This window comes from Theobroma cacao, chromosome 1, assembly GCF_053813885.1.
Source record: "Theobroma cacao isolate CCN51 chromosome 1, ASM5381388v1, whole genome shotgun sequence".
NCBI lineage: Eukaryota > Viridiplantae > Streptophyta > Magnoliopsida > Malvales > Malvaceae > Theobroma > Theobroma cacao.
Genome location: NC_142639.1, coordinates 42,052,232 through 42,072,488, shown reverse-complemented (window position 1 = coordinate 42,072,488; position 20,257 = coordinate 42,052,232). Strand labels below are relative to the sequence as shown.

Genomic DNA, 20,257 nt, shown 5'->3' with positions numbered 1-20,257 from the left:
AATTAATGACTGATTTAATTAAAATATTATTTATTATATTTTTATATAACGTGATTTTAATATAACATACTAATATATTATAATAAATGAAATGTAGTATGATGATATTTGCATAAAATAATAATTAATATTTTGATTAATGATAATTAATTATAAGATTTATTTGATTTAAAATAAAAATAACAAAATTTAATTAAATTTTTTAAAAAAATTAATGAATTATTTTAAGTATTATGAATATTAATTTTTATATATTTTATCCTAAATGTCGTGCATTGGATACTGAAGAACAATCCATTAAATTCAAAGAAAAATATCAGAATCAGACCAATGGAGCCACCTTCCATTTTAATTATCGTCTCAATTTTCACGACCACGGTGGGTCCATCTTAAATTCTCTCCCTTTTGAAATTCTATAATCAGCCAAAATCTGCGTATATATATTTTCTTTGCATTTGTACATTTAAATCAACGGCTACTTGGGACCACCATTGCCATCATATGTCCTTAATCTCTGCAACATCAAGGCACTTTATCCCTTACTTTTTCCCGGAAAATTTTTTCGGTCCCCGTTTACCATTCACACTCGGCTCACTTCTCACTGAGCTAAGTTGGCAAAAGGAGCAGACCCTTTTTTTCTTTTCTCTTCTTTTTAATCTGGAACTAGGGTTTCTCTTTTCTCATTTTTTTCCTGTTTTTTGGCGCTTTTAATCTTTGCAAAGAAAGGCTCATCTGGGGTCTCGACATACATAACAAGTGTTGGTAACAATGGTGATGAAGAAGCTCTGTTTCTGTGAGTGGATTCTACTGTGTCATCTACTTCTGGCAACTGCTGTTTGTTCCAAGCACCATGGTAAGATGCTTTCTGTATTTCCTTTTTGGAGTTTAGCTGTTATTATTACACCATCTACTACTTGGTTTTCGGTTTATGTTTTTGATTGAACTATCGGGTGCTAAACACTTCACATTAAACCTCGTTCTTTGTCTGATTACTGCTTCTATGGGAAATGCACCATAAGAACTTGCAAAAGATTTTTGAAAAGGTGGTAGGACATAGAAAGTGGTTTTACAGCCTTTCTTGTTGGTGGATGGGTTCGAGAAAATGAAGGCTATGTTCTGTTCAGTTGGAATCTCAGATAGACAGACTAAATCGCTTCCTAATTAAGAACCTAGGACTGGAAAAGCTTTCACTTGATTCAGACTATTACAGTTACTGGATATAGGTTTAGACCTGAAGATAATATGGGAACCAATTTAGCTGGAATGGAAGTGTTATCTGTCCTGACAATCTCTTCTCTGGATGATTCCTTCAAATACCCGAATCATTGCCCATATAGGTTCAATGACAACTTGTCTCAAACTTCATGAGCAAAGCTTGGGGGGACGAGACTTTGTGCATTTATCTAGTTGTCCCAATTGTTTGGGACAAGATGTTTTTTAGTAGCTACTTTAGCCGGGACTTGCACATTTTTAAGCAGTTCAGAGTGTACCAATCTTTTCACAATGGGCTCCATTGTCAGTAAAAAAACCTGTGTTTATTGCAAAAATGTTCTGTTTTAGAGAAATTGACCGAGTTAAATATGTTGCATTGTCAATTCTTGGGGCAAAACACCTCAATTCAATAATATGGTAGCTAAATTTGGGTACTTGGATCGAGATATTGTAAGCATGTTATTGTCAAAGTTCCAATGAAGCACAAGAGACAAGAAGCAAGAGTTAGACTAAGGGGTGACAGGATCATAGACTTCCTTTTTCTCTCCTTCTAATGCGTTGATTTGACTTGAGATATCTCTAGGTTGTGCATTTCTATAACAGCAATAACTTTGGACGACTTGTGAATGTATTCTGTTTTAATCCTTTCTTCACCTATGTTCACCAACACGTCGAAATCTTAGAAGATCTACTAGACTACTACCTTCCCTGTGAGTTTCTTTCATTTTTCACTCATATATTCCAAATTATTAATAGCCAATTTATGATCAACTTCCCCCTAGAATCTAGATTGCTCTTCATCTCCATTCTTTTTTAATAGAACAAGAAATTAATGCATCACATTTATTTTATCAGAGAGCTCTGTTTTAAAGATTGAAGCACATTACTTATATTGAGATACTAGGGCGGTTCATTTGGTAGTTCAACTTTTAGTTTCTGACATTAGTAGTTGGATCCAGCAAGTCACACTCGCCCTACTGTCCATAGGATATATAACTTCTATCTCCACCTTCTTTCCATCTACATCGCACTTTTACAATTTAATAACCCCTCTCATCCATGCTTTGCGGGAAATGACAAATAAATTCGCCTTTGAAGTGCTAAAGACGAGAAATTTGAACCATGATTGCTCACTCTCTCTGTAACGTTTCATTTGTCAGCTCTTAGGCATGCAAGGCTGCATTGGTTTTAAGTGATTACGGTACATTGTTTGCATGGCTAAATATACTGAGCTTGATGGTTCCTGTGATTCCAAGTGCTACATTGGGCATTAGTGTGTGTAGGGTCTTCTGTGTCCCTAATTATGAAACTTGCCCATTGTGGTTGAATTGTGAGAGACATGGTGTAATAGCATAACCCCATGTATTTAGTATGCAATTATTTTTATAACCAACTCATTGAAAAAGATCTTCTTCTTTGATATGTTGAAATTTGCTGAAACTAGGTTGTCTTTGCTGCTTGTTTATCAGGAAACCCTGCAAATGATCTTGTTGAGATCATTAACCAGAATAGAACTGCTCAAAAACTTCCTCAACTAAATGACAGCCCTGGTCTTGGGTGCATGGCCCTCCAGTATGTTGAACTATGCAAGGGGAACTGCAGTGGCAACAGTGCTGTAAACTGTAAACCGCCAGATGATGACTTCACTGAAGTTTTTGCTCCCAATTGTGGTGTAGAGCTGCCCACTTTCGGCACCATTACTGGCCACATCGTGGGTTGTCAATCCAAATATACAGAGCCATCCCTAGCCTTCTCTCATGTTCTTGTTAAAGACAAGAAGAGCTTATCTCTTCTGAAAAATAAATCGAATACTGAGGTGGGAGTCGGCCTGGTTGGGTTCCATAAAGGTCCCTTCTTTTGGTGTATTCTATTTAGTAATGGTCGGACGAATTCTACCTTTGTTCTTGAAGATCGCGGTCAAGGGATCAAGCAGAAGAAAGGGTGCTATAGCGGAAGTTCCTTTCCTTGCAATGCTGGACAGAGAAGTGCTGTGTTTTTGAACCATATTCTTACTTTGAGTTGTTTATTAATTCCTCTGTTAAACCACATCTGATTCATATCATCAATTGCTTAAGCCCTTAATGAGACAATGCCTGGAATGTTGTAACTGGAAATCTTCGTTCAGCATGCAATTTTCCCACACTCCCCCCTCCCCCCACTTTTCTAGCATATTTCTACTTCCTGAGATCCTGAATGAAATTTTTTTGTATTGCCACAGCCTAGTTTGCTTGGATGAACTCTGGTTCCTTGTGACATTAATTAGCGATCTTGATATCACTATAGAAGAAGTGTTGTAGTAAGATTCATCGTGGTAAGTACTATATTGTCAAGAGAACCTTTGAGGGTCAAAAGTTGGCTAAAATATCTTGATCTGTACTTATACTATGAATTACTTGTCTATGGTGTCTTTTGCTGCCAAAACTGATCCTGTTAAAGCTTGTCCTAGGATTAATTTCTCTCTTCTGGTTTGCTGGACATAGAGCTGCAAAACCCCTCCCAACTAGGCCGGGTTGGGCCTCTTGGACCTCTTAGGAACTTCATTCCAAGCCCTCAAATTAATAAAAACATAATTCAATAAAATCACGAAACATTACTAGAAGAACTTAAATTTTTAAACCCAAATTATATTCAGCTCACTTAAGCTGAACAAAACACCCAACCAAAACTACTTAAAACACCCACCAAAAATGCTTTGAGTACCAACAAAACAATAGTTGAAGCTGAAAGCAAAATATCACCTTATGTTCTAATGCATAATGAAAGAATCCAACATGACAAATGGACACAAGTCCTTAAAACAGTTATAGTGGGCACCCATCTGAGCTTCTTTGATGTTTGGTTTTAGTACACTTTTGTCTTGCTTAAGACAAACCATCATAGGATTATATAAATAGAAATAATTATATTTCAACTACAAGGAATAAACCCAAGAAGAGAAAAAAAAAAAAAAAAACTAACCTACAAAAGTTACTGCTTCAAGTATCCCCTTTTGTCTGCCAATGACTCCCATTTAAAGGAGATGGACAAAAATTTATGCTTCTAGATCCGACTGCCCTTACCTAAAAGAATGAACAAACCGTTTTGGTTGGAGCAATTAAAACCAACAGGTACTTGCTAGTTATTGCACGCCCATGAATTCTCATTTGAGTAGTTGAGGTGAGTTTGTTAATCAATATAAATGTATATACTATTTACTCCATTGTTTTTGGTACAACCAATCTTATAGTACTAAGTAGTTATACTTACAACATCAAAATAAACTCTAAATTTAGAATAATAAATGCAGATCTCACCGATCAAATGCTACTATTTCTATTTTAGAAAGTAATAGCATTACATTACGGATTTCATATTATTAAGAGATGAGATAGATTTTAAATTTACTTTCTTACTTAATTGATATTTTTATTAAATGAAAAATAAAAATCCGTAACAAGATATCAAAACTTACCTAATTAAATATATTATAGATTTTTTTATGTATAAATGTTGGGTGAGATATTTAATGCTATGGACACGAAATCCCATCAATCACATTTGCTATAAATCAACTATGCTAAATACTGTCAAAAAAATTATGCCACATTATTAAATCCCGTAAAATTTCCAAGGTCAAATGGGAACCGCCGGATCATTAAAAGCAATTTTAAAGCAGTATATAAATTTCTCTACTAAAAGTTAAAAATAAAAATAACCGGGGATTATAAATGCCTTGTTCTTTTTTTTCCTACTTTATCTACAGCGGATAAAATGGTAAAAAAAAAAAAAAAAAGAACAGTAGCTTCACCTGCACTCAAAAATTTTGCTGTGTCCACTCTTCCTCTGAACTTTTGGTGTGTGTGTTGTCCGATCCATCAGGAACAGAGTGGCATAAGCAAAAACAAGAGCGAACTAATCGAATCAAAAAGCCGAAAATGCAAGAAATGTCCCTACGTCAAACCTCGTATTTACGCTCACACCCCTGAGAACCAACGAAACATCTCGCTGATCTCCTCGCCGATGCGATTTGCTTCCACGTCGTAATCTACAGCGACGCCGGAGATATCGCTTCGGCGACTGCTCCCGGTGAAGAACCTTCCTGAGCTACGAAACGACATAGCACGAGACGATAAGGAAAAAGAAAGCCTATCCACGTATTCCTTAAGCCAACTCCTTCCAGTAGCAACCTCCGCGGCGAGGCTCGCTTCTGAAGCTGCCACAGGTGCTGCAACATCTTCCTTATCGGACACGGTTCTCCGGTGAGTTTGATTTCTAGTCACCTCTGATTCTTCCTCGACGACATAATCGAAAGAGCCAATGGAATAAGACCTTCTCTGCTCACCGGATTCGGAGCCCGGTTGACGGCGACTGATAGAGCCAATCTCGAGCCGGAAACTATCACTTCCGCCACTTCCAATCGCAGCTGCGGAGTTAGAAGACTGAAGCAAAACCTTCATGAGATCAGACTCGGAAGCGAAGAGAGGAGAGCGGCAAAGAGGACAAGTTTGGTTTGAAGCGAGCCAAGTATCAATGCAATGAGCGTGGAACGCGTGGCAACAAAGAGGGAGAAGCCTGAGCTGATCGTGCGATTCAAATTTGGACAAACAAACCGCGCAATCTCCGGAAACCGTCGAGTCATTGTTGGAGCGGCGAATAATGGAAGAGAAGGTAAAAACAGGAAGAGAATCAAGCAACGAAGCCGTCTGCGATTCTTCGGGACTGACACGGTGGCTGGCGGTGGCAGCGGCGCTGGTGATAGTCGACGTAGTCGAGCGAGAGAGGTGACGTAAGCAACGGCGGTTGAGGTGGCGGAGGAGTAGACAAAGAGAGACGGAAACAAGCACCGTTATGGACAGGATCAAAATTATAATTATTATACTCGGCTTCACATTCTCAATCGACGACGACGAAGAAGAAGACGACGACGAAGAATGCGAGCGTTCAGCGGTGTTATTATTCTCCGCAGCGGTGACAGTTCCTCCGATAACGCTAAGTACCAACGGTGGCGGTGAAGCCATCGACGCCATCTTCTTTCCTCTTGTAGTAGTATTACCAAAAGAGACGGATGTAGCTTTTAAGCGAAAGAAGCCAGAGGAGGAGGATCACGTGCATGTCACGTGCAATGAACAGCGCTGTACGGACGAGCTGAGACGGATATGGAAGTTGAGAGAGAGAGAGAGAGAGAGAGAGAGAGAGAGAGAGAGAGGGAGGGGGGAGCAGAAATGGCGTCGTTGGGGTTATAATGAATGGAGAGGAGAAAGCATTAAATGGAGTCATTCAATTTAAGCAGTAGTAAATGCCGAGGGGCGCAGATTTTTAAAGACGCAGCGGGCTGTGTCGTCCTGATCCCAGACGCACCCAAGGCTCAAACCCGGACCAATGCGAACCAAACATATTAAAGAGCCTTTCAACCGAACCAGCTGGCCCATCTCCGTCTCCCACCGCGACTACAAACTTTGGTAACTTTATTTTTGTCTACTATTTAATACGTTTCGTCAAATTGCAGATATTACAGAAGAAATAACCGTTATTATCACAAAAAATAAACAAAAACTCAATTTAGTATGAATAAAATATTATAATTAAGTACGATAAAAATAAAGAAATTGAGTGAAAAATTGAGTAAATTTTAATAATATTTTATTTCGGATTCACATTTTTCATCTAACAACATACCTATTAAGTAAAGTTTTTATAAATTGCATAATTATATGAAGTAAAATGTTACTAATTTCATTTAAGTAACATATTTTTGAATTAAAAATGTAAATTTGTGGCTAATTGTAAAAATATGTACAATTCAAGGGGTCATTTTGTTATTTATCTTTTTGTTTTGTTTTATTGTTTTGGTTTGTTGTGCTGAAAAGGGGGTTAATTTAATCATTTGTCTTGGATTCAGTGTGGATAGTTATCAGGTAACTTTCCATGGTGTTTGGACATGGGAGGTCGACTTCACTACATGATGAGTAGTTTTCGAGGGGACCTTCCATTTGCTTTTGTTTTTTTCCTCTTAGAGGAAAATTGCTTCTATTTGAGATTTTGGGTTTGGATTAACGAATCTATTTAACCATAAGATCAAGAAATCTAATAGCCATAAGTCAGTTTTAATTTTATATGAATTTAATATTAGATTAATGCATATATGTTATCCAAATTAAGTCACAAAATTTTTGTTAACTAATAAGATATTGGGTAGTGTTTTATTTTAGAACAGTCATGTGATCTCAGCCGTTAAATTAGTTATATTACTATTATTTGTTATTCAATTAGTTGACTTTTATTTTTAATTGAAAAGATGAGATTCGAACTCTACTCTTTAGACAAAAAAATAATACATTAATTAATAAACTAAATACTCGGGTATCAATTAATTGACTTTTTTAAAAGTATTTTTTTCACCCCAATTAATAAATTTTCAAATGATGTTAACTTATAAATTCAACAATAAAATAAACTTCTTTAATTCAAAATTTAATTTATATATTCACTTATCGTCTGTAATTTTTTTTAAAAATTATTCAAGGATTTTTCTGTGAAACCCTAAGAGAAGAACAATGGGAAGGTGATGGAATAATGGATGGCTATGATACCTAGAAAGACAGGGCAGCAGATTCAAAAAAGAAATGGATTCAAACGAGGAAACCAAGAACAGCGGCAGACCATTTATATTCCAAAACATTATTATAAAAAAATATATAATAAATAAGCATGACTGTCTCACTATCATTCTAAAATAATACAAGGCAAATCCCTGCCATAATTCTATCATTACTTCCCATATAATATAATACTCCCTTCGATCGCGTGTGCTTTCATTGCTTGCTGCACACTCTTGGCATGCTTCAAGAAGAATGGCATTTCTTTCGGATTTAGGATTTAAGGGTTTTTTTTATTTATATAATTTAAACATAAAAACAGAACATTTGCAAAGGGATTGTTTGTTGGGTCAATAGTTCCAATTTGTTTAGTATAAAAAATTAGGGAAAATTTTTGATTAGTTCAGACAGAGAAAAGGGGAAAGGAATGTTGGTGGGATGGTAAAGATGTGGTCAATAGTATGGGAAACCAAGCTTTTCCCAGAGATTTCTTTTGGCTTTTTGCTTACCTAAATTCGAGTCTTAAAAAGTCTAACCAAGATACTTACAGTGAAGCTGACCTTAGCTCACCTACACACACCATGGGGGTTCATTTGATTCAACAGGACCAGTCTTGGCTAATCATATTCTGCAAAATTTCTCCTGCCTCTTGGCATGGTCTGCATGCTCTTGCTTGTTAGGTAAACCAATTTTTGTGTTCTTTTCCCTTTTGATAATTGGAGGAGGGAGATTCAAACTTTGTTCTTTTAAGTAGAGATATCATATACTAATCAATGAGCCAAATGCTCGGATGCGTGTTCTTTTTCCTTTATTGCTCGGTATTAACTCTATATAAATGTCACAATAACATTATTTAAAAAAAAAAATTAACCTAATAAGATGTATAGTATTCACGATTTATTAAAATCTTTTAACTATTGTATATGATATTATAATATTTTATTTATTATTTTTGAAGTACTTGACGTGACATTCTTTAAGAATTTTTTATAATTTGCAATAAAGTCAAGTTTCCCAAGCTCTTTTATGAGTGTTTTTTTTTTTTAAGATGAAAGGAAAAGAGCAAGTAAGTGTTCCTTCCATGAAAAAACTTGTGATTGACAAGTCAGAAAGGTTAGGCCAAATTCCCCGAAGTCAAGATAAGGAAAGATGAAAGAATTTACATCTTTTTTTTTTTCTTTATGAAAAGGAAGGAAATTGTGACCAGAAACAGCGGTGGAATTGAATTCAACAGGTACAATTGGGGTAATGGAGATCATCATATAGACAGCACAGCACCCTGTATTTCCATCAGAACATTAAAAATTTTGGGTCGAACCCTGCAATTCATTTAAGTCTCTGAGAGTTAAATTTTGGGTATTTTTTGGTTATTCAAAGGGGAAACAAATAAAAGAAAGAAAAGGCACTCTCTCTCACTTTGCTTCCATTGCACTCTAGGCATGTTCCCCGTTGGAATCCTTAATGTTTTTGGTCCCTTTGTGTTGATTTTACAGCTTTTCTTACTCTCTTTGATTTTTCTCAGCAAATTCTCGCATGGCCCCCTTGGGAGACATGTCAAAGCATAGCCAGGATCAGATACCAATTGAGTGAAAAAAACAAACAGATGTGAAAATTAATGCATTGGGTACTGTGGGATGTCGGTTCCAGAGTTATAGGCCTAAAAAAGGATTTGTACAGGTTTTCACTTCTCCAATGACATGTTCCCAGGAATATGGTGGCAAACAACAGGATTATTCCTTTGTCTAGTAGTGTTCATATATAGCCATTTCCATTCTCTGAAACTTTGGATTGTTCTACCCTGGAACCCCAAACAGAAATCTTCTTCTGCCTTTGTTTAGTGTCTCTTTCATAATTTTACATCATATATTTGTTAAATTTTTTATATCAGAGCTTATGATTTAGGATTTAAAGATTATAAATTTTCATTTATTACATAAAATTGGACACGGTAATTTAAAATTATACAAAAAAAAAAAAAAAACACCAAGTAAAACATCAAGTGAAGACAAAAATATCAAACAATCAAAAAAACATATTGGTGATGATGGTCAGAATATAAAATTTTAGAAGATTTAAACTTCAGTCAAACACGCTTTCAATTGAAAACCTTGTAATTATTTAAGCAAATCAGACAAAACCCAAAGAAATTTCTAGTGGTGGATTCATTCCCCTAGCAAGAGACCTCTTTATTAGGTTCATTAATCCTTGTCATTTTACAACACAAACATCCCTTTCTCCTTGCATAGATAACTACATTTACATTCGTATTTCCTTGTCATTACGTACATTCTCCAACCTTGTTTCTTTGACTATCTGTTCAAAGACTGAAGATTAGGCCGATTTAGTCTTCAAAATATGGTATAAAAATGGCGATGGGGCAAGTGGGAAATCAAGTAGAAGTGCCAAACATTTGTTTTATGTTTATTTTTTCCAAAGAGGCCAAGTTCCATATGCTTTCCCTTCAATGGGTTTTGTTTGATTTAGATGACTTTGATGAGAGTCAATCTCAAAGTTATCACGTATCCAATCCGCTTTGAGTCCAAGTCAACCGATCTTAGATGAGAATTAGTGAGTTGGATTATCCAAAAGTGTAAGAAATCATCACACCTGGACAAAGTAAAATGAGGGGTTCTTTTCCTTTCCCGCCGCCCATCAGTGCAGCCTTGTGGATTAGTTTAAGGAGTGGGATCCCACGTATCCCATCTTCCACGGCAAAGTTATATCATTCAATTTTATTTCTTCTCAATTCCTCTGCTGACCTAAAGATACTAAACAGATTATACGAATCAAATTATACATATTAATATGATAACTCGATTAACTAAATGGGTTAAATAAATCTTAAATCATACCCTTATTATAAAATCCGATTAACTAAACAGGTTATATGAATCTCAAACACTATCATTTAACATTAAGTAGAAGTTCCCCTTTATCAACACACCCAAGAATCCAGATGGCTGGGGAAGGAGAAAAGGGATTTCCCGGTTTCCACCACCTTCCAGAGTCACCATCACTATGTTCGGTAAGACTAATGTTTGTAATATGATTATTTTTTATTGGACAGTGCCCATGTATGACGTTTTGCTTATTTGTTATCAAATTCCATAGGAGCTAAAAGTTTGAGGGTATCCGATCAAAGAAATAAGGAAAAAGAAATTAAGTCAATTTATCTTTGGGCTCTTTCTATGATTCTCACTCCTTTTCTGTCAGTAGCAATGTTCTCTCGAATAAACAACAATGCAATTGATTAAGAATTGGGGAGAAGGAAAGCATACCAAGAGAGGAAGTATGCAACCAGTTGGGGCAGCGATTGCTGACTGATGTTGATCTCTAATCCATTACTGCATAAATGGGAGACCAAAGGCATAGTGGGCTCTATCTCCAGGCCCTAGCCTCCAGCAGAAAAGCGAGGCATTCATAGACCTACCTATGATACATATTTCCCAATAAATGACAGACGGGATAGACCAACAATGTTGTAACTTGTGAAAAAGCAATCAAATATTAACATAAGATTGATATTTTCTACTCAAAAGGATTAACATCATAATTTGGAAAAAGTAACATATAAATAGATTCTCAAAATTGTAATAATGGAGACTTCCGGCGACCAACTTTATGTTTCCCATCAACAGAAAGAGCTAAAGCAAAATCTAGAACTTCATAAGAAAGAAATCAACCAAAGTTCATATGGTGAATACATCTCAAAACTGACACTACAGTTTCGCCATTTTAAAAGCAAATCTCTCACATGCCTGCAAAAGCCTTCTTCCCACCTCCAGAAGATCCAGCTGGAATGACCTTTAAGACGTTGAACCTCACTGTCTTCGACAAAGGCCTGCAAAATTAATTGATAAATTAATATGGTTAGTAATAATCTCCATGCCATTCCTCTTTTCCTCAAGCATTCATTTTCTTTTGGGTTGTGGGGTGCTGCTGGGGTTTCAGGGCACAGTGAGACAATTCAATAAGTAAATGGTAAATCGCAATTAAACTATGAACCTGCATTGCCCGATAATAACATGATCTCCTTCTTTCACACGGAAGCAGGGGGATATATGAGCTGGGATGTTAGAGTGCCTCTTTTCATATCTGAAAAAGAATTGGTACCAAATCAGAACAACATGCATGAGAGTGTTTCATAAATGCACATCACATTCTTCTGCAAATAATATAAATCAATATAATAAGTCTTGTAAATGAAAAAATAAATTAGATTAAGACAAAGATTAATGAATCTATAAGATGAAAAACATCTTGCCTTTGGTATTTCTTGATATAGTGGAGGTAGTTCCGTCGAACGATAATGGTCCTCATCATTTTTGCACTATGGCAAGTGCCAGCAAGGATACGGCCTCTGATAGAAACAGTGCCAGTAAATGGGCATTTCTTATCAATATATGTTCCTGAGCAAAAGCAAAACCTCCAATATAAGTTTCAACAAATCCATGTGTAAAATGGGCAGTGAACTGGAACATAATATAGAGAGAATGAAATAGTGGTAACAGCAAAATGTATCTAGTAAGGGTAAAATCTAGATAACCATAAAAAATACGAAAGCCTCATGGCTGTACAATGCAAAGCAAGACGTGAAAATTTAAGAATGTTCTTAAGAGCATTGTTTGATTTCCAGACAAAGACATTCATAGATTAAAGCAAAAGATAGCTCACCAGAACCATGTTAACCCAAGACACAGGGAGATTATTAAGACATGGTTTTCACATTGTATCCTAGGAATAGTATCTGATCCATAAAACACACTTTCTAAAGAAATGCCACAAAAAAAAAGGGCATACTAAACAAATAGCTCTATTTGAAGACATCCAAAAAATGCCCCCGTAACTATATCAGTTTCCAATGTAAAAATATACTAGTAAAATTCTAAAGAAAGGAGCTCCCAAATCACCAAACCGACTACCTAATAAGGCTATAGAGTTTAATTATTGATACTCTAGCAGAAAACAGTTATTTCCCACTCCAAATATTCAAACACAAGGACGCATGCAAATGCTAAAACCTCTATCACGTAGCAAAATCAAATTAAATTACGGAAAAGTTTAATCCTAATATGAAGGCAAGTAGTCTTAACAAGGAGACAAATGGCGATAGCAAAGCCAACCTTCAATTGCCTCTCTGGGTGTCTTAAAGCCCAACCCAATGCTTTTCCAGAAGCGATTCCCGCCCTTTCCAGGCCTCTTTCCTTTCCCAGATTTCTTAGAGCTGAGGAGGAATATTATGACTTATTAAAATTATTCCAGAACAAGAAGTAAAAAATAACTGAAAGAAGAATGTCAAGTTTACCTAAGGAACACCTTTGGCTGCTTCAAAAAAGCCTTCTCCGTCTAAATTACAAAGTAAAAAGAAAAATCAGATCAGATCATATCAGAGCAAGAGCAAAAGCAACGCAGATAAATAACAAAGTGGAAGCATTCGCAAATGCCTAATTAAGCTTAACAGAGCTAGAGTCTGATTGCTAAGAGAGAGGGATCTGAACCTGTTCCGCCATGGTTGAGGAGTGAGAGAGGCTACCCAATAACACAAAGACAACGAGAGGTTTACACAGGAAAAACCCTAATGGCAGAGGAAGACACGCTTGTCTAGGGAAAATGGCTCGTTAACCGCCATTTATAGATGGGCTTTCACTAAGAAATTACGATTTTCCGCCAACGGCCCGGTTTCGGCCCAATTGAATTAATTTATGAAAAGCCCAACCTTTCATTTTCAGCCAACGGGCCCCGGGTCGGCTCAATTAGGTGAATATATGGAAAGCCCAACCTAGGTTTTTGCTTTTCTTTTTTTGTTTTTTTATGTTTTCCAATGAAATATTTCCTTCTTCAAAAATCAGTTTAATTTTGTGTAATGCTGCACTTTCTTCATCCTTTCATGGCTTTCATTTCATTTCCTACTTGATAAATTTTTTTATAAATTTATTTACATTATAATAGCAATTCATCAGTTTTTTTATTAAGCTATTTACTTTTTCAAATACACTATTTACATCATATTTATCAATAACTTTTTCAACATTGAATATAAGACAAAAATTGGTTCAAAATTAGGGTCAATGTCGAAAAAGAATTATTACTCGAACCGGAACTTCATTATTAAAAAAAATTATATGTAAGGTAATATTAAATTATAAATTTTATACATTATCAATGAATAAAATGTTATTTTGTCGTTAATTAATAAATTAAAATTTTAAAAATAAATATTTATAATTTTTAAAATATATGTTTTTAATAAAAAAAATATAACTCGAAAGCAGCCCAAATGGACCACCTAGAGGCCCAAAGAAAAGCCCAAATTCTAATAAGTCCAAAAAACTAAGACAACTCGAGATTCTCCCTTTTTTCTCTTCCAAGTTTTCACAAACACAGCCACCAAAAAGGAAGGCAGTGAAAGGACCCCCGCCCTCCTCCCCCGATACTCTCTCTCCCTGTCTCCGACCTTGCGAGAGCCGAGCGACCACCCCCAAACCTGTACGAGAATGTTGCGGCGAGCGTCGGGGCTATTGGCCCGACCCATTTTAGCAGCGAGGGCTCGACCCTTCTCCACTGATCTGCCCGCGGCTCAGACTGCGGATGCCACGTTCGTGGAGGCATGGAAGAAAGTGATCCCGAACATGGACCCACCCAAGACCCCTCTTTCGTTCATGCAGCCCCGTCCTCCTACTCCTTCCTCCATTCCGTCCAAGCTCACTGTCAATTTCGTTCTTCCTTATGCTTCTGAGTTGGCCACTAAAGAGGTAACATTTGGGTTTTTTTTTATATTATTTTTCGTTTTGATTTCTAGACATTTTCAATTTGTTGACAATGCTGCTACCTGGGGTTAGCAATGTTGAAGTTAAATACTTTATGCCATACTATGAATATGCAACAAGCCTAAGGACAAGCCTTTTATCTTTTTTGGGTCAAATTATGTCAGTAATTTTTTTCCAGAATGCAATAATGCAATGCCTCTTACTTATTTTAGCAGTTTGCAATGGTGGGAATCTGAAAGGGTCTCTAATTGTCTATATATTCCATGTGACATACCTTCAGGTTGAGTTACAGATTCTGTACTGAAATTTAATTCCCTTGAAGCTAACATATTTGCAGTATTTGCCTGCAATTTTGAGTGTATTATCTAACTTTGTAACTTTAGGGGCTTCTTCATATTGCCTTTGCTGACAAATATTGAAGTTTTCCCGACAGTGATTATAGAATATCTTTTAGCTGCGTCTCCTTTGTCCTGCGGAAACATTTCTTGCAAATTTTTTTGGTTTCTGTTGCCTCCTGCTTGTCCCTGCTAGTTTTCTACTATTCCTTTAAGAGCAAGGAGTCAAAATGATGTCACGCATATTCGTGTGTGTCTTCATTTGGAATTGTATTAAGAAGTGCAGTTACATTGATAATGAGAGTTTTCAAGTCCCTGAGGAGACAAAAACAGAGTGAGGGATTGTACTTTGATTGGCCTTTGCTTTGTCATTTACCAAGTACATTTCCCCTTTGTTAGTAAAACCTGTCTTGATATTCCCTCATAAGTTCAGTGCATTCATGTTTGGAAAGCTGGATTTGATTTTATTCAGGTAGTGGTAAGTAATACACAGACAACAGGAACAAGCATTTTCAGTTTTTAGTACAATATTATTATGATAAGGCCTATCTATTCAGATTTAGTTCCTTTATATTCCTCCCCATTTAGTTGGAGGATAGTGCTTGCTATGTTATTAGGTTATGGTTTTTCTTTAATTTCATTTTGAAAAGCATTTGCCTTGCTGTGATATTAGGCCATTGACTGGAACTTCTCATAAGCTGCACAAAGATGGTGAGTTGAGACTAGTTAACACAAAAGGAAACGGAAAAACTATTTAATTTCAGCCTTATGACTATAGATTGATCTTGTGGGGATGTGCAATTCAAAAATATTGCACCTTAACTACGAAACCAAACCTGAATTTATCACTTATATTTGTTCCTTCAGGATGGTGATAATGCTGATATTTGATCAAGTTATAACTACCAAACCAACAGTGAATCTATCACTTATTTTTGTTCCTTCAAGGATGGTGAGAATGCTGATATTTGATCAAGTTTGCCAATCCTTGCTGTGATTCCAATTCTATATTTCAAATTTTTTACCATTTCCATCTTTACTTCTCTCAAAAGCCGAAAGGTTCCAACACTGAAGTCCATTTAGGGAATCTCTTTATCTTTTCATAAACTGAACCTGACCCTATCTAGCTCTTCTATTTAACTTGGATGATTTAAGCTAAGCTTCTGTTAAAAGAGTTTGTTTATATATATCCTACCTGTTCATGCATATGGCATCCAAATATTTTTTTGTCTTTCTTCTCCCCCTGCACCCCAACCACGTAATGAAGAATAAACTAGGTCAGTAGTTTTTGAAGAAGAGATTAGGTCACTAGTTTTGTTGCTGTTTTACTAAGTTTGAGCAATGGTGAATATAATGAAGTAATGATACAGAAGTATATTGTGCCTGCCCCACAGGATCACTTGAGAGATAACTAAATGGAAAGAATGAGAGAGAGAGTTAGAGGGAGTTACGTCGTCTTATGTATGTCTTACGCTTCAACGTTTTTGGTGTGGGCTGGGTGGGGGGCAAGGTGAGTTGTGCCACAAGTATTAACCCTATATGAATTGAAATAGGAATGCAACTTTTCATGGTGTCTAAATGTTGCCATAAGTATAGTCTGATACTTGAACAACAAAAAAGGTAAAGTGGATGAAGGAAATAATAATAATGGCTAAAATCATAGATTACAGTTTGTGCATAAGCTGGATTCTGGGTCTCTTAACTTCTCTGTTTCCAGGTTGACATGGTTATAGTACCAGCCACAACTGGACAGATGGGTGTTCTTCCAGGACATGTAGCAACTATTGCAGAATTGAAACCTGGAGTGTTATCAGTGCATGAAGGAAATGAAGTGACAAAGTATTTCATCAGCAGTGGTTTTGCTTTTATCCATGCCAACTCTTTTGCAGATGTAATAGCTGTTGAGGCCGTTCCACTTGATCGAATTGATGCAAGTCTTGTTCAGAAAGGGCTTGCAGAGTTCACCCAGAAGCTGAGCTCAGCCACAACTGACTTGGAGAAAGCTGAAGCCCAAATTGGAATTGATGTGCATAGTGCTCTCAACTCTACTCTCACTGGCTAGTGTTGTTTGTCATATGTGCCTTGGATAGTCATTTCTCCTTTTTTCTCTTCCTTAAACCAGCCTCATTGACGCTTAGATTTATCTCGTGGAACCAGATATTTTTCTGAACATGTTGTTCTTGAATTTCTGTGTTGAACGGGGAACCAATATAAATAATCTTCAATTGCTTTCACCTTGTTTGCAGAAAGAGGAAACCTTAAGAAACACTAAATTGTTCAATCATTCTTTTTATTCAATTCTCGCCTTAATTTATCATTGACCCCTCCCTCCCCTTCTTATCGATACATGGATGCAAAGTGTTATTGAAATGCTAGTTTTGCGGCAGGACACTTTTCCTGCTTGCAGACTCCTGGATCTTACTTTGATGGGGCATTGGAAACTTTTGAGATTTTGATTTTGATAGAAAATCAAATCCACTAGTAGCATAAAACCACCAGGGAGCAAAGCAAATGGTCATAAGACCACTTCATCTCAGCACTATGCAGAGAAATGTATGGAATTGATACTACAGGATGCAGCAAGATTGTTTTGACATGCAACCTACTGTGGTCCAGCAATCACGCAAGCAAAAGCTTGAAAGAGTCCTTGCCTTGTAAAAGATCTAGATTTCATAAATCAATATCATTGTCACTCCAAAAAGGAAAAAGGGTGATTTTCAATTCCACTAGGAGATTAAACAAATTCCCTCAACTTGCCTCTACTTAGATTGCTTCATAAAGCAGTACCCCTTTTTTTTATTATAGAAAAAAAATGGCTGGTGAGAAAATGATGTGACAAAGAGTGATGACTCAAGCAAGACTCATTTTAGTGCGTTATTGAGTTGTTATCGAGTTGATTATGGCAGAAAATACTCCTTAACTGTAGAAAGTGGCAAATAAAAAATTTCTCTATCTTTTAAAAAAAGGATAAGAATCACAATCTAACCTAAGATGGATCTCTCCTCGAACCATCATTAATGTATAAAATATTCATATATATATATATATCAACAATGCATGATAAAATGAATACGTATTTTAACATTATAATAAATTAATAATCAAATTAAAATCACTTGCATAATTTCTTATATTTATAATAAAAAAAGTTGGAATTATGCTCCTTTGATGAATGTTACCATTTTAAAAACAAGAAGTGAATATATTTACTGATTTTTAATGCCTGCTCCGGTTCGTGTACACGTTTATAAAATGTTCTTAAAAGGAAAAACTAAAATATAAACAAAAATAAATACAAATTTTTTTTATTTGCCAAATTTGCAAGCTCACGCAAAAATGGACACACCCGATCAGATAAAACTCGACACTCATTTTTAAAGCGCTGGAATGCGCTCGTGCTCCGACGTGGGAGGGGGAGGAGAAGCATGTGGAAGCGGTCCCCACCCCCACAATAATTGAGTTTCCGTGTCGCGACGGTCCAGCGTGGCACGAATCAGTGGCTTGAGCCTCAGCGGATTACAGGAAATCGTGACCGTTCCTAGAACTCAGAATCTTTTTCCACATAGCTGCCACGTAGTACGTGCAAATAATTCTATGGTGATGCGCTGGGTGAACCGTTGGGGACGCACGTGTCCCCCGGGCCAAAAACGAAAAAGGTAAGACGTTGGGAGGTGCTGCCCGGGGCACACGGGCAGCATCCGTGGGCCCGGGAGACAAGGACCTAGGAAAAAGGTCCAGCGGGATCATGCGTCAGGTGGGACCCCCCTTTGTCTTCGATGGTTTTGTCTAGTTGTATTGGGTGTCGGTGGGGCCTACGTCTACTCAGCTCCAAGTTCGAATTCATTGGTTTTTCTCCCCAAGTTTGTGGGCCCTACGACGTACTCAACTCCTAGTTGGAAAAAAAAAAAGCAAAAAAACAAATAATAATAGTAGGTGGTCCTCACTTCCAGAGAAATCATACAGCGCCCACAAAATTTTCCAATAATATTAAAAAGAGGGAAACGGGAAAAAATCATATCATGAAGGCTTTTTTCTTTCTTTGCTGGTTATTGTCCCATTCTCTTCCATAATTACAAAAGAACCCTCCCAATGATTTACATATTTCCATCACACCTGTTTTGTTCATGTAGAAACTTACAAACATGATTATCCTGAATTCTTCATTTTTTTTTTTTAAGTTGTGGTCCTCCCATGGAATCCAATCCATTTTAAACTTTGTTTTACAAAGGAAGTTAGTATGAGAAAGAAACCATCTTTGTAGTTTTCTTATCAAGTTTAATTACGACACGTTTATCTTCTCTTTTTTTTATTTGTCCAAAACTTTTATTCATAAAAATCTCATATATTTTAAATTATACCCATCCTAATAATATTTAGTTATAATTTACAAGAAGTATAAAAAATTCAGAATTCGAATTTAACAAAACTATAAATCTCATATCGACTGTTTATTAAATTGAAATTGAAATCGAACATTCAAGATTCATACTATTTTAAACTTGTAATTATCTTAAAAATTTGTAAGATAAGCAAGTGAAAATAAACAATATTTCGTAAGTCGATATGAATTGTGACAATATTAAATGTTTATAGGAAACTAACTATTTTTTAATATGAAAAATATAAGTCAACAACAAGGAAGGCATCTAAATGAAGCTAACTATCAAAGGGTTGAAGCTCGATCAAAACCAAAATGCAAAACGAATGAACCAAATTAGTAAAAGAATCTTGGTGACATGATCTATGCACCACACAATGCATGAATGTTCAAGGCAGGCAGTAAATGACAACATAAAGACAATACTTTGCTACATGTTTCCATTGATTATAGCACGTGGTACTTAAGTACAGCATGAATTGCAAGAGTTAAAAAAGGGAGTGTAATTAACAACCCTAAGTCAAACTTTGAAATCCAACGATATATGGTTTTTAATTGCGGCACCGTTTTGAGTTCATTGAACCATAATTAACTAATATTAGTAATTAGTATATGGGATTTATTGAAGAATCTATTCCGTGACTTTAAACAATATTCCTTCGGTAACTTAAGCGCCAATTAATTAAACTTGAAACGGTCTCCAATTGAAGCATAAGCATCTCGCATAAGTCCAAGACTTTACTATTTGTGCTGCAATGTCATAATGGTGTCATGTTTGAGTAGAGTATTATCAGATATATGAATATAACATGATTAATTAAACATATTGATATTTTAAACACGTACATACTTTACATACACAACACGAGTAATAGTAACATGATAAATTTTAAGTGATACACCGCGATTATGACACAAATAATCTATTTAAACACTACTAACCTATTTAAATGGATATCATAGATAAGTTAAATAAGTGTTATATACGAA

At 36.0% G+C, this 20,257-nt stretch overlaps 4 protein-coding genes across 4 annotated transcripts; 2 read left to right on the top strand and 2 right to left on the bottom strand.

Annotated features, from left to right (window-relative positions):
* The first annotated feature begins 634 nt into the window (after window positions 1-634).
* LOC18614547 (uncharacterized) lies at window positions 635-3,429 on the top strand. The gene is made up of 2 exons (XM_007052349.3): window positions 635-853; window positions 2,682-3,429. The coding sequence occupies exons 1-2, from the start codon at window positions 769-771 to the stop codon at window positions 3,263-3,265; spliced, it is 669 nt and encodes a 222-aa protein (XP_007052411.3). The 5' UTR covers window positions 635-768; the 3' UTR covers window positions 3,266-3,429.
* Window positions 3,430-4,903: 1,474 nt separating this feature from the next.
* On the bottom strand, window positions 4,904-6,555 carry ATL4 (TOXICOS EN LEVADURA 4). The gene has a single exon (XM_007052348.3). It carries the CDS (start codon window positions 6,216-6,218, stop codon window positions 5,166-5,168), a length of 1,053 nt encoding a protein of 350 aa, XP_007052410.3. The 5' UTR covers window positions 6,219-6,555; the 3' UTR covers window positions 4,904-5,165.
* A 4,785-nt stretch (window positions 6,556-11,340) lies between these two features.
* LOC18614545 (small ribosomal subunit protein uS17-like) lies at window positions 11,341-13,412 on the bottom strand. The gene is made up of 6 exons (XM_007052347.3): window positions 13,286-13,412; window positions 13,093-13,133; window positions 12,911-13,011; window positions 12,052-12,196; window positions 11,793-11,882; window positions 11,341-11,628 (listed from the first exon to the last, which is right to left on the bottom strand). The coding sequence occupies exons 1-6, from the start codon at window positions 13,295-13,297 to the stop codon at window positions 11,538-11,540; spliced, it is 480 nt and encodes a 159-aa protein (XP_007052409.3). The 5' UTR covers window positions 13,298-13,412; the 3' UTR covers window positions 11,341-11,537.
* A 744-nt stretch (window positions 13,413-14,156) lies between these two features.
* Window positions 14,157-17,123, top strand: LOC18614544 (ATP synthase subunit delta', mitochondrial-like). Its single transcript, XM_007052345.3, has 2 exons — window positions 14,157-14,539; window positions 16,607-17,123. Exons 1-2 carry the CDS (start codon window positions 14,282-14,284, stop codon window positions 16,949-16,951), a joined length of 603 nt encoding a protein of 200 aa, XP_007052407.3. The 5' UTR covers window positions 14,157-14,281; the 3' UTR covers window positions 16,952-17,123.
* Window positions 17,124-20,257: the final 3,134 nt, after the last annotated feature.

What these genes read in the sequence shown, in the direction of transcription:
- LOC18614544 (XM_007052345.3), top strand. Translation starts at nt 14,282, where the DNA reads ATGTTGCGGCGAGCGTCGGGGCTATTGGCCCGACCCATTTTAGCAGCG. An exon ending in CTGAGTTGGCCACTAAAGAG is followed by an intron (nt 14,540 to 16,606) that starts GTAACATTTGGG and finishes CTCTGTTTCCAG; the next exon opens with GTTGACATGGTTATAGTACC.
- LOC18614545 (XM_007052347.3), bottom strand. An exon ending in TATATCAAGAAATACCAAAG is followed by an intron (nt 11,883 to 12,051) that starts GCAAGATGTTTT and finishes ATTCTTTTTCAG; the next exon opens with ATATGAAAAGAGGCACTCTA. An exon ending in GTTATTATCGGGCAATGCAG is followed by an intron (nt 11,629 to 11,792) that starts GTTCATAGTTTA and finishes TTAATTTTGCAG; the next exon opens with GCCTTTGTCGAAGACAGTGA.
- ATL4 (XM_007052348.3), bottom strand. Translation starts at nt 6,218, where the DNA reads ATGGCGTCGATGGCTTCACCGCCACCGTTGGTACTTAGCGTTATCGGA.
- LOC18614547 (XM_007052349.3), top strand. Translation starts at nt 769, where the DNA reads ATGGTGATGAAGAAGCTCTGTTTCTGTGAGTGGATTCTACTGTGTCAT. An exon ending in TGTTTGTTCCAAGCACCATG is followed by an intron (nt 854 to 2,681) that starts GTAAGATGCTTT and finishes CTTGTTTATCAG; the next exon opens with GAAACCCTGCAAATGATCTT.